At 46.3% G+C, this 17,766-nt stretch overlaps 1 protein-coding gene across 1 annotated transcript in view; it reads left to right on the top strand.

Moving 5' to 3' along the window:
• Nucleotides 1-17,766, top strand: part of MORC2 (MORC family CW-type zinc finger 2) — a 1,452,408-nt gene that overhangs the window by 16,753 nt on the left and 1,417,889 nt on the right. The window contains exon 3 of the mRNA XM_044068246.1: nt 2,221-2,255. Within this exon, the coding sequence (XP_043924181.1) occupies nt 2,221-2,255 (35 nt within the window). The remainder of the gene's footprint in view (nt 1-2,220; nt 2,256-17,766) is intronic.

Below are 17,766 nucleotides of genomic sequence, written 5' to 3'. Positions count from 1 at the left end.
GATCTTGGGCAACCCATTGATCCTGGGTGTTAAAGGAAATTCTACATAAAAATAATTAAACAGATCCTGTGTTATTAGACCAAGTAGCTTACATTCCAGGAGCATCTCATATACTCTAAGACCTAAACTGTTAACATCCTCAGGTGAAATTACCCGATATGCTTCTGTACTTAACATTTCTACCATGGACTGTATATAAAATGTCCTGTCCATTACAACAATGAGACCCCCTTTGTCCGCCGGATGAATAATAATATCAACATTGTTACGTAATGCTGCCAAACATTGTCGGATAAATTATTACAACTTCTCATAGGAACTCTTTGAAAAGTTTTATATAGGTCATTTTCAACTCCTTTCAAAAAAACCTCCAAAGTTGGAGGGAGATGTGGATTCATTAAACTGGGTTTCCTGAAGGAAATGCCATCATTACAACTACTATCCTTGAACAAAAGTTTCAGGGTAACATTCCTAACAAATAGACGTACAGCTAGCAGAGCATCAGTTATATCCATATTACAGGATGGCACAAAGGTAAGACCTCTGTTCAATACACTAAGTTCATCACTACTCAATGCATGAGATGAAATATTCCAAACTAAAGACTTTAAGTCCAATTCCTCTGATGTGGCTGATTGTGTGTATCTATAACCGAGTCTTTTCTCTTTGCTCCTCGTATGGAGTCCTGCTCGAAAGACCTCTTCCTCCCTGTGCGGATTGGTAGTGGAACAACAGGAAAATCCTGTATTTGTCATACCTTTGTGCCATCCTGTAATATGGATATAACTGATGCTATTATTCTTAGGAATGTTACCCTGAAAGCCTCAACACGACAGGAAAGAAATACTATACTTTGCAGAACGTACTGCTTCCATTTCAAAGTGTCTTGCCATACTTGCTTGGAACTGACAAGGCATTTTTAGTAAATTTCGGGATTGCTTGTATGTGGTTGATTCTATTCCATGGCTTCTGTCTTGAATGGGCTTATGAAATCTGGATAAGGATCTGTCCCTTCAAAGGGTTTTGTGTATAGGGGAGGGGGCCTGGGTAGCCTAGGGAGATTCTAACATTTGGGATTACCCAAGTCTTGCTTATGTCAGTCATGAGGTGATGAGGATTGAGCTGCTTGTCCAGACCTGTTGTAATAGACCTCTGCAGTAACAGTCCAAAACTCATTCACTGACAGCTGTGTCTGCCTCCTTAGCCTACTTCTGTAATGCTACTTGGGATGGGTGCTGTGGCTTCTTGTTTTTCTCTTAGTACCTTTGTAGCATACTGAAAAATAAGATGATGATTGTAGGTCCTGGTCTTCTTTTGGGGTCATGATTTGAGGAGTGTTTCTTTCATAGTTACACAGGACTATTGGGTATGTACTCTGGTCATAATGGTTACAGAAAGGGCTTCCTCATTGCTCAGATGTGAAAATAAGGGTGCTTACATGTGACTGTGCAGGAGGAGTGCCGTCTTAAGTAACAGGACAGAATGTGAGAGCAGAGATCCATGGTACGCTGTGGAACTTGGGGGGGGGGGGGCGTAACTTGGCAGCCTTGAGAAAGTTCTTCATTCAAGAAACCCTGATTTCTGTGGGGCAAAATTTAAAATTCATCAGAAAAGACACCCTTCCTACCGACCTCTCATAACGATGGGTATCCTTACCATTTTTTCTGCCCTTTTTGTACTTCTGCAGTTTTGTAGAGGTTAAAATTCGGATTTTAAAGCTCTTGTATAATTTCTCAGTTGAATTATTTGCTCTGAAAGGAGAAAGAATCTACACTTTCTATTTTTAGTGTTTAAAACAAGGCAGAAACACAGCACAATGCAGATAAAAATTTTTAATCCCAGTAAGCGTTTTCACGTCTGATATATCTGACGTGAAAACACTTACTGGGATTAAAAATTTTTATCTGCATTGTGCTGTGTTTGTGCCTTCGTTTTTTTACCCTGTGGAATCATTTGGACTTGTGAAGGCACTTACTGAAAATAAAAACTTACAAAATTCACAGATTTAGTTCTTGTGTTTTTAAGTAATTTTTGGCCTGTTGTCCCTGTAAATTGGTGACCGTATACAGAATGTGTACCATTGCATCAGTTGGTAAATTGTTGGGATATGAAAATGAAAGTTAAGTAGTTGAGAAATTCAGATTTGTAAAATTAAGTCTTTTGGGATGCTTTATTGTGGAATGTGGTGGATGTGAATAATTTATTTATTTTCACTTTTAGAGATGCAAGTGCAACAAGAATTGACATCTATACTGGTGAGTTTAAACTTTTTTGAGCATTCTTTTAAGTGGAATTTTGTTACAGACTAGTCCCAAGAAAATTGCTACCATCTGAAACATAATGTTTAGGTATGGTGATGCACTGTTTTTTTTGTGATGTACAAGGGGTGAACAGACTGAACTGCAAAACTAGAGACCTGACTTCAAACTCGATCAAAACATGTCATGTCATGGTCTGTAGTGCTGCCAGGGTGTTGTGTGACTTGATCTGATTGCTTTATTTCCTGCTATGCTGTCAATTCTTTATGCCCCCTCCCCATATCTTTATTTGTGAAGTTTGTGCATTAATTAAAAAGTTCTTATTAGAAATGAAATAACTGCTTAAGAGAAAATCCTTATCTGTAGCTGTAAGCAAATATCCGTGGAAAATTTCTGTTCTGTACAGTTTTATTGCAGTTCATTACTGTGTCATTGAACAGTTTGGCTATTTTCAGGCATTGTGGGAATGCCTCTCCAAGATACTGATTGGTATTTTAACTAGAATAAACATTCTGTGTAGAAATGTTGAAACATCACTTGATGGCAATGTTTTGTCATGTTTTCCCAGGTGTAGGTATAGCTTCAGATTGTAACAGAAAGTTATCCAGCTACTTGCTTTCCTGGCACTGTGCTATTCAGCCTGCATCATATAAGAGGTTGAACACACATTGTCCAGTGTTCATCGTGTTTCACTGTTGCAGTCATTACATTTGGGTTAGCCTGCTGGCAGGCTACCCGCAGTCGGCCTGAATTCCAAAGTCCTGGTCTGGCATCGGTTGCTATCGCCTCTTCCCTGACATCAGTGTGCCAGGGGTATAAAAGATGCAGCCGGCGCCATTTTCTTCAGTCTTTCTTGCCGCGTGGTGCCCGAAGCAAAAGCAGTTCACAAGTGCCGGTCGGCAGACTCAGGATCTGAAATTCGGTTTTGAAAATCTCAGGAGTCTTCATTAAAGCTAAGTACCCCGTTGGGAAACTTTTTTTCTTGCTCCAGACCGATGTCAGAAAAAACACAATTGTATTTCTTGTGGGAAGAAATACCTCATAAGGATTTTCATTCTTACTGTATTCCTTGCCTACAGTAAGAATGAAAATCCTTATGAGGTATTTGCTTCCCACAAGAAATACAATTGTTAACTTTTTCTGGCATCGGTCTGGAGCAAGAAAAAAGTTTCCTAATATTACTGTATTCCTTGCCTACCCGCGGTGGTGGTGCTGCGGTAGCCTTGTCGCCTCACAGTAAGACGCTGTCCGGTTCGATTCTCAGCTAGAGCGTCTTCTGCGTGGAGACATGTGTGAATGGGCGTACCTTCGTTGAAGGTTGTGCATCAGGCCTGGCAAGCCGGTACGTAAAAATCAACTGCCAATCATTAGCGGACAGGAGTTCCGCTGTGGCGACCCCTAACCGGGAAAAAGCCGAAAGACACAAACTGTATTCCTTGCCTAGGCCCTGAACACGACGTTGCTAGCTGTCGGTTTTGTGCTAGATTTAACCAACGCACTAGTAAGCGTCTGTTTGTTTTGCCTTTTATTACTTCGGCCGAAGATATAATGCCGTCGGAACAGCCGACGACCGGAGTTTATAAAAAGCAAAAGGAAAAGGACAGGCATCCGAGGTCCAAAACCGACAAGGCCTCCACTAGGCCAGTCGCCAGTTCTCAGTGAGATGCTTTCGCAGCCCCTGATGCCCGCTACCTCAGAGCCACCGGCCACTTCAGACTCCCACGTGGAGCTGACTAGGCCTCTGGATACTCAAGGTATTGGACATTCGGAAACTATTCTCTCAGATGGGTCCGGAGCCGCTGAGCAGGCATCGGCTTCTGAGGGTGTTTTCAGACCTACACATTTATATGTTGAGCCAAACTCAGCTTCAAAGGCAAAGACTAAAGCAGCTCTAAAGACAAAGAAACAAGTACAGCATTCTCCTGCACAGACTTCGATGCCTAAAAAAACAGATGCTTAAAATGGCCGAAGACCTAATTACTTTGATCAGGGGTTCCCATCCCCCTCCAGATAAGATGCCTAGGGAAGAGACAGGATATGAATCTTCAGATCAGGTTTCCATTTACTGTGATTCCTCTTCTGAACAGGGATACTCCATTCCTCCGTATGAGGATTCTGATGCTGAAGAGTCTATTCCTTCAGCCTTTCCTCCTGAGGATTACTCTTTTGGGGAAACCCTTCACATCATGAGGGAGCACTTTCACTGGGAGAGCCAAGAATACTCAGAATCCAAGAAAAGGCTCGGAGACTTTCTTTTACTACCTCAGCACAGACCTCTTGCTATTCCACCTGTTCTAGATATAGTAGATGATGTATTTTCAGAGTCCAGCCTGTCTCCTGACTCTCTACTCCCTGCACCGGTTAAGCCAGACAGATACTACAGGGTTCCAGATTCCCACAAATTTCTATATAAAAACCCTGCTGCTGACCCAGAAACTATATCTCAGGGTCCCAAAGGGGTCAAGGCTTCCACTGCAAAAAAACCCTGTCCCCTCTGATAGGGATTCTAGGGCACTGGACAGATGGGGGAAAAAGTTTACACTTCTGCTACCTTAGCTGTAAGGGCTTTAAATTGTCAGTTTCATATGCTTAAATATCAGCAATATTTAATGTCACTGCTAAAACAGAAAATGTTGACAAATTCTGAATGTGCAGATAACAAGGAAATGCAGGATTTATTGCATGCAGCTGAACAAGTGGGAAAACATACTTTGCAATGTGGTTTTGATTCACTGGAGGCCTCTTGCAGGGCTGCTGTTACGGGTACTGTCATTAGAAGGCAAGCTTGGTTAAAGGAACAAAATCTGCCTGATCATGTTAAAGCAAAATTATTGGATGCTCCTTTACAGCATGATTCTTTGGTGTTAAGGCAGAAGAGGTGTTGAAGAAAATGGAGGATAAAGCGAAATCTATGCAGACAGTTAAGGATTTCTTCCAGGTACAACCACCCAGATTTAGCAGGAACTGGCCTTCAAAGAATTGGTCCTTTCCAGTGTCAGACAGGCCACAAAGAGGCAGATACAGATGCCCTAGAGGCAGATCCCAGCCCCAAGGCTCATACAGGCCTAAACAATGGGGCGCTTCTACCTTCAAAAGCGGCGAAGACAAATCACAGCCATATAGAAAACAGTCCCAGTGACTTTCCTCTGCCAGTACCCAACACTTATCTTTTGGCAGCTCCCTTAGGGGGAAAACTAGCACTTTTTTACACAAAATCGGCCTTGGGTCTTGAATATAGTGTCCCAGGGCTACAGGTTCCACTTTCATACCCTGCCAAAGGCAAAAGGTATGCCAGACCTGCCACAAAATCAATGGGCAGAGGCACAAAAACAAGTTGCATCCCTCATGGACATGAGGGCCATTCAGCAAGTACCACAGCAAGAGCAGGGACAAGGATATTACTCAAGACTATTCCTGGTACCCAGAAAGGACACAGCCTGGAAACCAATACTGGACCTGTCTATTCTAAACACTTTTCTGGACGTTCCAAAATGCAGCAGCTTCTGCCTATGCTGGGCAAGAAGGCTTGGCTTGTAACTTTCGACCTAAGAGGCATACCTGCATGTCCCAATCAGACAAAATTGCAGATGATACCTCAGATTCATAGCTGGATCAATACACTACCAATTCTCTCCACTGCCCTTTGGTTTAGTTACTGCACCCAGGGTCTTCACAAAATGCCTAGCACCAGTAATTGCTTCCTGCAGAAAAAGAGGAATTCAAATATACCCTTACTTGGATGACTGCCTTATTCAAGCAGAGAACAAAGACATTCTACTGAAGCATCTGGCGTTTGTAAAAAGATTGCTAATTTGTCTAGGGTACACGGTAAACGAAACAAAATCAAAACTAGTACCCTCTCAGGAGATAATATTCCTGGGTGCAAGCTTAAATACAACTGCCCAGATGGCTCATCTCACGCCAGACAAACAAAGGCAACTGACTTCTTACTTCGAAGTGTTGGCAACAAAGACCCAGTTATCTGCAAGAAAAATCCTGCAGGCTTTGGGCTTCATGGCTTCCTGCATTCTACTAATTCCATATGCAAGACTGCATATGAGGAAACTACAATGGTATCTACAAAGTGTTTGGACTCCACATTGCCACAGCCTGGAAACATTAATTACCCTCATTCCCTGCCTGCAACAGGAGTTTCGATGGTGGGCACAGGCCTGTCACCACAACAAGGGACAGCCATTCACTCTACCCACGGCCAGGCAAACGCTAACAGCAGATGCATCAGATTATGCCGGGGGGGGGGGGGGCACATGGCAGGAAAATGTATTCAGGGAGCATGGCCAGCAAGCCAAATGCATCTTCATATCAATCAAAAAGAGGTGCTAGCTGTTCAGAATGCCCTGACAGCCTTCAAGGATCTACTTCATCCAGGACAACTGCTGGTAAAGATGGACAATACTGCAGTCATGTGGTACATAAACAAGCAGGGAGGCACACACTCCTACCCACTCTGCAGACAAGCCATGACTTTGTGGAACACAGCATTGACTTATCAAGTACACCTGCAAGCACAATTCGTGCCAGGAAAGACAAATACTCTGGCAGACGAGCTAAGCAGAAATCTCAAGGATCCTCACGAATGGAAACTAGATCCACAAATCTTCAGCATGATAAGGAAATGGGGATGCCCAGACATAGATCTATTTGCCTCCCCACACAACTGCCCAACTACAGAGATTTTGCACAAGGACTTATCACAAGCAAGCATGTAAAGTGGATGCCCTATCATTCAGCTGGAAAACCTTTACAGTATATGCCTTTCTTCCACTGCCTCTCCTCCCCAAGGTACTCCTAAAGGTCAGACGAGAAACCAAAAATGATATTGATTGCCCCAGACTGGCCATGCCAGCACTGGTACACAATCCTAAAGAGCTTGTCTCAAGGTCCAGCCTGGACATTACCCTAAATTCCTCATTTGCTGACCAACAAAACCATCAGATCCTGCACATCCAACTCAGAACCCTAAATCTGGCTGCATGGCTCTGAATTTAACCATTCAGAACACACCTCTCACTAAAGCAGTTATGGATGTTATTTTGGAGGCCAGGAGGTCCAGCACCAGAAAATCTTATACAGAAAAATGGAAGAGATTCTGTGCTTGGAACCAGGCACAAGGAATGGACGCTCTTGTACCGAATATTCCTCAGATTTTACAATACCTAACTGAGATGCTGGACAAAGGCTTATCCTTCTCATCAATTAAGCTCCATGCCTCTGCCATTCCAGCTCATTACAATACGGATCCACCTATTTTTTCACACCCACTGCTAAGGCAGTACCTCAGAGGGGCCAAACACATAAGACCTCCAAGGAGAGCTCCAACACCTGCATGGGGCCTCAATTTTGTCTTGGAAAAGCTCACACTGCCTCCTTTTGAGCCAGCCAATGCAGCTGAGAAAATACTTGTCATGGAAAACAGCTCTGCTCCTAGCAATAACCTCCGCAAGAAGAGTCTCGGGCACTAATGGCTGTGGAACCTTTTATTATTTTCCATCCATCCGGACAGGGTTTCTCCAAGGACAAACCCAACATTTATGCCTAAGGTAGTGTCCAGTGTGGCTCTTAACCAAACCATTCATTTGCCTACCTTTTAACCAAACCCACAGAATAAGGGGGAGAGACTTCTGCATTCTTTGGACATACACAGACAGCTGTGCTTCTACTTGGACAAAACTAAAGCCTTCAGAAAGACTGAGCAACTCTTAGTGGCATATGCTGCAGGATCGCAAGGAAAAGCTATTTCAAAGCAGGCTATTTCAAAGTGGATAGGCCACTGCATTCGTTTTGGCTATTCACAACATGGCAAATCAGTGCCTAAGGGCATTAGGCCACATTCAACCAGAGCAGCAGCCACTTCAGCAGCCTTCCTCAGAGGAGTACCAACCAAGGACATTTTGGAGGCTGCAACTTGGACTTCAGTGCACACTTTTACAAAGCACTACCACTTACCTCTTTACTCTAAATCCAGAGCAGGCTTTGCCACTGCAGTTCTGCAGGGCCTCATAGCCACTCCTAATTCTATCTAGGCCCAGCCACCCGACCTCAGCTTTGGGATTCAACCCAAGTGTAATGACTGCAACAGTGAAACACAGTGAACATAGTACAGTTGTGTACCTACTATAAATGTAGATGTTCGAGTGTATTCACTGTTGCAGTCCAGGTTACCCTCCCTCCATCCCCCTTTCATTGCTGGGAATTATCTGTACTTCTCTATTCTATGCAGCCTATGTGGTGTATTTGCTTGTAGATGAAGGTAATGTTTATGTTAGTGCATGCTTTTTTATGAGCAGAATTTTTAGCCTACCCTTTTGGGGGCACCTGACATCTGGGGCAAGAATAACTGAAGAAAATGGCGTCGGCTGCATCTTTTATACCCCTGGCACACTGACGTCAGGGAAGAGGCGACAACAACTGACGCCAGACCAGGACTTTGGAATTCAGGCCGACTGCAGGTAGCCTGCCAGCAGGATAACCCAAGTGTAATGACTGCAACAGTGAATACACTCGAACATCTACATTTATGGTAGGTACACAACTGTACTTTTATCCTCATGTACACCAAAAACCCTCTACTAACAATTCACTCCACTCTACTACAGAGTAGGAGAGACGTATCTACACTAAATCTTGAATCCATACTCTCTCGCACTAATACAGAAGAGGTTGTCAACTTGCTCACCACTACACATGCACATTTTACTAGTACTCATACACACAGTAGTCATCCAACACAAGTCAACATGCGTGGAGGTTCTCTCAAAAAAAACTTTCCAAACTACTGTACACCTCCAAAACAAAAGACTGCTACAAGTAACGCAGCACCCATGACGCACAGCAACACCAGTGTCTCACCTACCATGCCCGTAAATCATAACACTCGAGAGAGAAAAAAAAAGTTGTGGTCATTGGAGACTCAGTAGTGAGACACATGGATGTCTCACTCACCAGGTTGAACAAGGAGAAAGTCACTGAGCTGCTTGTCTGGTGCCAGGATTCATTAGATCACGCATGCACTTAGGTCTTCCAGCAACAAGTACCATTATGACTCTGTCATAGTTCATGTTGGTGTGAATGACCTGAGACATACCTCTCTAGACTGTATAAAAAGAAAATGGTTTGAGCTCTCGGTGAGTGTCCCAGGCAGGAATGTCCTTGGCCTTGAACAGCGTTCTACCCTCACCTAGCATGATGCTGGTAGTATAAACAAAAAAAATATTGATTTCAATAGTTGGTTTAGTCCTTGGTGTCATTTAAAGGGGATCCTATTCCTGTCAGCCTGGAAAGCCATGATCAGCAAACCTCGCTGCTTAGCCAGAGATGGTTTGCTCCTGGCACCTCTAGGCTTTTGGCTGCTGTTTTCCCCATAGTGCATTTTTAGGCACGGTCTCAAAACATTACTGATGTGAAATAAGCCGATCAGAACAAAGTAAGAGTCATGCTGCTAAATGCTAGGATCTTAAATGAAAAAATGTACTCCCTGGAAGCACTTCTGTCACTAGAAGATGTAGATGTCTGTGCAGTCACAGAAACCTGGTTCAAGGCCTCCGAGAGTACCCCCGCAGTGCAAGGCTACAATGCCTTTCACACCTTTAGACAGCAGCATGAACATGTGAAAACCAAAGGAGGCGGTGTTTCTATCTATATTAGAGGTAGTCACATCCCGTGTAGTTAAACTGGACAACTCCATGAAGTTACTCCAAGTCCAGGTTATGGTGGGCAAGACCCTCATTCAAGTCCTAGCCAGTTTTAGATCCCCCTTCATGAGTTACAACACCCATGAAGCCTACTTGACCAAACTGGAGTGGAGCCAAATTTTACCGAACACTCTGGTTATGGAGGATTTCAATTAAACCACCATCAACTGGGAAACCTACGTTGGCTCCAACTCGCTAACATAAAAAGTTCTTTGACTTCGTTAATTCAAATGCCCTGGAATAAACCTTCTAGATCTGGTCCTCACTAACATGTCAAACGGATGCACTGGTGTAACTGTCGGGCCCTCATTAGTTAGTTAAATCTGACCACAAAATAGTCACCTGTGAGTTGGCAGTAACACTAGAACTCAGGATGAAATCAGACTAAAAAAACCTTTATCAAGGCAAACAATACATCCTAGGTGAAGGTATAAATGCATTCCAAGCTGGAAGTCTTAACTACACCAAAGCTTACATTAAAGACCTGTACAATCACTTGCATAAGTGTATAAACTCTGTATCAGAAAGAATCGAAGCTAGAGCCCCAAGTAAAAGTAAGCTGCCATGGTGGACATCCAGCATCAACAAACCTTACAATACACGCAAAAAGTTGCTGTCCAAGAAAATAAAGGCAAGGCCCCACCAATGGAAAAACACCCTCCTCCACTTCAGCAGGCAAATAAGACAACTTATCAAATCCTCTAAGGGCGTCTTTCAGAGAAACTTAAGTGCAGTCGAGGATAACCAATACTAACAATAATACTTCCAAAACTAGAGTTTCCATGCCTATAGTGCCTTTTTTAGGCAAGGTTCAAAGGACAAAACCACCATCGTAACAGATCCACCAGAAGCTTGACCGATGCTGATTTGGACCGGATGATGCTGATTTGGACCGGATGATGCGTAGTTTCTTTCAGGCTCAAATGCAGATGGGGGTGCTCCTAGCTCCGCCCCCCACCTCCGGGGGGGGGGAGCTCGGCCCCTTTCTTTACTCCGATCGCTCCTTCTCCGACCCGGTATCAGGTTTCGGAGTCTTCGGATCCGTGCCATTTTGGACCCGGGGATCCGTCTGCGACGACACTCTTGGTTACTTCGCCGACTATGCCCTCGAGCATGTCGGATCCTAGCTCTCTGGGCTGAGAGCAGAGCGTCGGATCCGTGGGGGGAACTGTGTCTTCGGCGCCGTTTAGGTCGGAGCACATTTCCCTCTCGGGTCCGACCGCTTCAGCTCCGCCGATCCCTGCATCAGCACCGAGGGGGCTGCTCTCAGAGACAGGGGAGAGCGGTTCACCCTTGGCGTTTGATGTAGTGGAGAGGGTGCTGTCAAGGACTTCCAGATCCCCAGTCCGGGCTCCGGATCCATCAGTCACCCCTGTGCATTTGGGCCTGTCCTCCGTCATCCAGCCACAGGGACAGCCTGCATCGGCGCTCCATTTGGTTCCCTTAGAGGAACAAGACTCCGTGGGTGAGCCCTCCTTGGATAGCCCCAACGAGGAGGTTCCTCACAAACGGAAGTGCAAAAGGAGACACCTGGACTCCCCTGACTCCCTCAAAGAGGACACAGATTTGGAGGAAGGGGAAGGCTCCCCCAGGTCACCCCTTGAGGATGTCTCCTTTGGAGACATCATGGAAATGCTGAGAATCAGAGGAGGGTGGTCTGCCCAAAAACCTTCCTCGGATGAGTCTGTTTCTGGATGCGTTCGATGCAGGCCCATCTACTTCTTGGGTGTTCCCCCTGGTTGACCCCTTGGTGGACTTAATTACCACCAGGGCATGGAAGGAGCCGGACACCATGGAGCCAATTCCCAGAAGGCCAGACAAGATACTTAGCCCCCCTTCTGATAGGCTGGCTTGGTCTAAAGGTTCTCCAGTGGATGCCATGGTGGTGGCGGCTGCCACCAAGAAGGAACTAGCGCAGGAGAGTTCCTTGGTCCACCCTCCAGATAAGGAATCTCTGACGTTGGACCGCATTGGAAAGCGGATGTTTGCTTCAGCTACCTTCTCTGTGAGGGTGCTGAACTATATGGCACACGTTAGACTCCAGCGAGACTTAATTAAGGAATACGCTGGAACCCACCCCCCCCCCCCCCGGAGTCCATGGCGGCTGAGGACAAATGCACCTTCTCTACTCACATGGCCACTCTGAAATCTATTACTAACACATCTATGCGGCTACTCTCCCATGCCACGGAGGGAGCGGTTAGAGCCAGCGGAGCAGGCATCGCTCTGCGGCGCCATGCCTGGCTCTGCCTTTGCGATTTTGCAGAACCCTTCAAGGCGTCCTTCGGTAACGTGCCCTTTGATGGTTCTACGCTCTTTGGCAAGACCGTCCGCGACACGCTGGTCCAAAGCGAGAAGGACGGGAAGACGCTGTCTGCCGTCGGGATCCGCTTCTCTAATCCTCAACGGTCCTTCTCGAGGAACCGGAGAGGACAAAAGAAGATGTGGTTCCAGAAATCACAGCAGTCCCATCCCGATTCGGATCCCACGTCCTTCAGAGGCAGAGGAGGACAAGGTGGACGCCGGCCCAGAGGCAGAGGGGGGCCGAGGAATTTCGGGTCTCGAGAACCTTTCTCGGAGAGGCTCGCGCAACAGTCCTGAGGGTTTATCCAGCTGTCCCTCTCTGGAGGCAGTCGGAGGGCGTCTGTCGGAGCACTTCCAAACTTGGGAGTCTATTACTACGGACCGGTGGGTGCTCCAAATTATATCCAGAGGTTATTCCATTCCTTTTCCGAGTCTTCCCCCTCCTATGAAACGCCTCCCTGATGTCCCACCCGATCAAAGGGAGGCGGCAGCTTCGGAAATTTCAAAGCTATTAGAAAAAAGAGCCATCCAGCACACCCCCCCCCCAGGCTAGTCCAGATTGGGAAATTACTCCAGGTTCTTTTTAGTGCCAAAGACGATGGGGGAACTGAGGCCTATTCTAGACCACTCATCTCTAAACCTGTTCATTCCCAAAGAGAAATTCTGGATGGTCACTCTGCGATCTATTCTCCCCTTCCTATGGGAGAACGACTGGATGTGCTCCATAGACCTCAAGGATGCGTACTACGACATTCTGATGGACAGACGATCCAGGAGGTTCCTCCGCTTTCGGCTGGGAGCCAGTCACTTTCAGTTCAGGGCTCTACCGTTCGGCCTCACCTCAGCCCCCAGGGTGTTCACCAAGGTTATGGCAGTGGTCGCAGCCCACCTGAGACTTCAGGGCATTTGGGTCTTTCTGTACCAGGACAACTGGCTCCTCACTGCCTCCACCAGGCATCAGCTCTGCTTGGCCAGGGATTATACCCTGGCTCTTACTCAGCGTCTAGGTATTACTGTAAACCTTCAAAAATCATTCCTTCATCCTGTGCAGGTTCTGGAATTTCCAAGGGCCAAGATAGATGCACGCCATTCCAAGGCCTTTCTAACAACAGACAGGTTGCGCAGTTTGTCTCTTCATATTTTGGCAATTCTCCAGTCCCCAGCCCCACCTGCGGAATTAGTCCTGAGAGCTTTAGGCTCTGTGGCGGCGACCATCGGTCTGTCGCCCTTTGCGCGGCTGCGCATGAGAATCCTTCAATGGACTCTTCAGGTCCAGTGGTTACTTTTGCTGCACCCCTTGAACACCCCGATTCCCTTGAGCAGGGTTTGCAAGGACTCCCTTCTCTGGTGGCTACAATCTCAGGAGCTGCGAGAGGGGAGACCGTTCGTCATGCCTCAGCCCCAAGCCACGTTGACCACGGACGCTTCTCGCCTCGGGTGGGGGGGGGGCATGCTATGGGCAGAACCGTCCAAGGCACGTGGGCTTCCTCAGAGACCGTTCTGCATATCAGTGTCCTGGAGATGAGGGCGGTGCTTTTGGCATTGCAAGCCCTACAAGACCTTCTTCCTCCGGGAACTATTGCAGTTCAGTCAGACAACATGGCTGTAGTCTGGTACATCAACAAACTGGGAGGAACCAGATCTTATCCCCCTTGCCGAGAGGCCATGAGAGTTTGGGAATGGGCGATCTCCACCAACCGCTTTCTGGTAGCAACGCACATTCTGGGCCGGACCAACATCCTAGCGGACAAGCTAAGTCGCTTGATCCTCACACCGTACGAGTGGTCTCTAAACCTGTTAGTAGCGAAACAGATCTTCCTCAAATGGGGTCTACCTTGCTGCGATAGTTTTGCTTCAGTCAGACACGAAGTGCAATGAATATTTCGCTCTAATTCCCCCAATAGGGGAGAGCCCCAGAGATGCTCTGGTTCATGCTTGGCCCCCCAGTCTCCTTTATGCTTATCCCCCGCTTCCCCTCATGACGAAGTTCCTGCAGAAAGCCCATCGGTTGGGGAGCAAGATAATCCTCATAGCCCCATTCTGGCCTCGCCAGATCGGGTTCCCTTACCTGCGGTCTCACAGTGTAGTTCCTCCTTGGATTTTAGATCCCATTCCGTATCTAATTTCTCATCCTGCGGGATTACAAACCCCAAACCTGGGCGACCTCAAGCTCACGGCTTGGTTGATCTAGTTCCGCTGATAGCAAGGACTCCCGGTATCTAGTCACCAGTGAAAGCCATTCTGGTAGCAGTACACAAACCTTCTACCAGAAAAATCTACGGTAGTAAATGGAAACGTTTTTCCATTTGGGCCAAAGACAGAGGCTTTGGACCCTTTTACTTGTCCCTATCTCGACGATTCTTGAATTTCTGTCCCATATCTTTCATCAGGGAGCCAGTGCATCTACGGTTAAAGTACAGTTGGCAGCCATCTCTCATTTTCATGTGGGGGATGATGTAGGATCACTGGCTTCCACCAGGATTTGCAAAACCTTTTTAAAGGGCGCTTTTCTGTTAAAACCGCCAGTTAAGTCTGCGGTCCCACCATGGGACTTAACATTGGTCCTAAAGGCTTTGACGGGCCCTCCTTTCGAACTGGCCGCATCGGCTCAGTTGAAATTTTTATCTTGGAAAACAGCCTTCCTGGTTGCAGTTACTTTGGCCAGGAGAGTGTCTGAGCTTCAAGTCCTCTGTATGAAACCCCCTTATCTAATATTTCATAAAGACAAAGTTTTTCTCAGGACTAATCCTTCCTTCCTCCCTAAAGTAGCCTCTGAGTCGAATATTAATCAGTCTATTAATCTGCCAGTGTTTTTTTTCCCAATTTCCAGAACAAAGGGGAATACACACTACACAAATTGGATGTGTATAGACAACTGCGTTTTTATTTGCACAGGACAGTGACTAACCGTAAATCTGACCAATTGTTTGTGTCCTTTGCCAAGTCTTCTTTGGGTAAGCCTATTACCAAGGTGACATTAGCCAATTGGATTTCACAATGCATCATTCAAGCCTATTTAGCTTCGAACAAACCGGTACCTTTGGGAATCCATGCTCATTCAACCCGATCCATAGCTACCTCTACAGCGTTCTGGTCTAGAGTCCCTATAGACGACATATGTTCAGCAGCTACTTGGTCCCCCTCTCATACATTTATTTCCCATTATAAATTGGATATGATTTCCAGGAGTAGGGCTTCCTTTGGCTCCGTGGTGCTCCGGAATATTCTTCCTTGAGGGCCGCCCAAGGTTTCTAGGTAGCTGGGGACTCTGTCCCACAGGTTGCAGACCAAATGAAGTTAACCACTTCAGATAAAGAAGTTATGTACTCACCATAACGTTCCATCTGAGTGGGTAACTTCATTTGTCTGCAACCGACCCCCCCCCCCCCTCACCAGTTTTGTGCTTCTTAACCAAGGAGAGGATTGTCCGTTCTGTTAGGCAGTAGGTTACTGGCCTCTTTCGAGGGCCTTGTGGAGTCCCTATAGGCAAACTCGATCTGAGGATGGGGGGTGTGTAGCAGGGGATTATGGGTAGGGGGAGGAGCTAGGAGCTGGGATCTTTGGCTAGGTAAAGCTGCCGGCTTGGATCCGAGGATGGATCCGATACCCACAGGTTGCAGACAAATGAAGTTACCCACTCAGATTGAACGTTATGGTGAGTACATAACTTCTTTTTCATGCTACTCAAGTCAGAAGTGAACAACTTCATGACCCCCATGCAGAGCTGAAAGTTCGATTGCTGAATCCTACACTAAGGCACTGTACGATCACATCCACTCGTGCATGAATCGTGCCATCCCAAATGGAGCCAAGATGCTCTCCTCCAAAAAAGGAAGCCAATCTGGTGGTCCCCTGCCATAAACAAACTATTCAACAGAAGAAAGAAGCTGTTGCAGAAAAGAGGAAAATCCCAGGATGCAAAAAACTCCCTTACCAGCCTCCGTAAGAAGCTGAGATCCCTCATAAAATCCTCCAAAGCTAGTTACGAAAATGAAATTGCCAAATATTCCAAAGACCGCCACAAGGCATTCCATAGTTATGTCAAGAATCTAAATGGCAATGCTCAGAAATGCTCCTGAGCTGCAACAGAATGGCATATACTGCCAATATCCTGGCAGATCGATTTAGTGCCAACTTCACCCCCTAAAGGGCCCATCTCAATACCAAAAGATTGCCAAATTCCGTTAATCACGGCCACACAGGTAGAAAACGCACTCTCCAAATCTAAGAATACAGCATCCATGGGACCAGATGACATCCCGGGCTGTGTACTACATGAACTAAAAAATTAACTGGCATCTCACCCAAGTGTCATGCTTAATCAGAGCCTCACCTCAGGCTTCATGCCCACTGAGTGGCGCACAGCTACAGTTATCCCACTCCACAAGGAGGGATCCACCTTGGATCCTGGGAACTACCGTCCCATCAGTCTGACGAGCCTGATCAGCAAGGGCATGGAATGCATTATCGTGGAACTTATAAACAAAGACATTGGCAACCTTCAAACACTGGTCCCCACCCAGTTTGGGATCGTGAAGGGCCAATCTTGTCTCCTGAACCTGATTGACTTCTTCAAATCAAACAGCTGTGGACGAGGGTAAGGTGGTCCACACAGCCTATCTGCCCTTGCCAAGGCCTTCGACACCATCCCCAACTCTGAAATCATAGATAAACTTACTAAGCTGACGTCACTCGATAGGTTTCTAACTGGCTTACTGACAGAACCCATACTGTAAAAGTAGCTGACTCTAAATCCAGCTCCAGACAAGTGGAGTACCTCAGGGTTCAGTCCTGGGACTGCTCTTATTTGGCATCTACTTCTCTGAAGTACAGGCCAACACTAAGACTCTGGCTAACAAAGTTCGCAGATGACTGCAAACTGGGAGCCATTACTGAATCCCCAAATGATGTGGATATTCTATAAACGGGTCTTATAGAAACAGATGCTTTGTGCCAGATCCATGGGCTCAATCTTAATGCCAAGAAATATATAGTTATCCCCTTTGGGAAAAACCATGTACCCATGAATTACCACATAGGTGGCAGTACACTAAACACAAAGTCTGATGAGAGACTTAGGGACACAGGTGGACAGTGGTCTCGCCTTCGATAACCACATCGCCACAACAGTCAGGAAATCCTTCTGTGTGACAGACCTCATCATGAAGGGCTTTTCATCCAGAAAAAAGGAGGTCATTGTCCCACTGTACTCGTCCCTCATTAGACCCATTATAGAGTACAATGCCTCGTTTGGTATGTACCTCACAAGACATCTGCAACAGCTGGAAAGGCTGCAGAAATACCTCACTAAAAGAATCACAAGCCTAAAGCAGATGCCCTATGATGACTGTCTAAAAAAAACTCCAGCTATACTCTGTGGCATATCGTCTCCTCGGAGGTGATCTCTGCTTAATATACAAGGCCATGTCAAACCCTGAGCTGTTGGATATGCTCCACTTAAAGAAATCCCAGTCCCTCAGAGCCACACACTC

This window comes from Protopterus annectens, chromosome 4.part0 (genome assembly GCF_019279795.1).
Source record: "Protopterus annectens isolate FY-2018-M chromosome 4.part0, PAN1.0, whole genome shotgun sequence".
NCBI classification, from domain to species: domain Eukaryota; kingdom Metazoa; phylum Chordata; order Ceratodontiformes; family Protopteridae; genus Protopterus; species Protopterus annectens.
The sequence above is the reverse complement of the archived record's forward strand: the minus strand, read 5'-3'. Positions and strand labels throughout refer to the sequence as shown.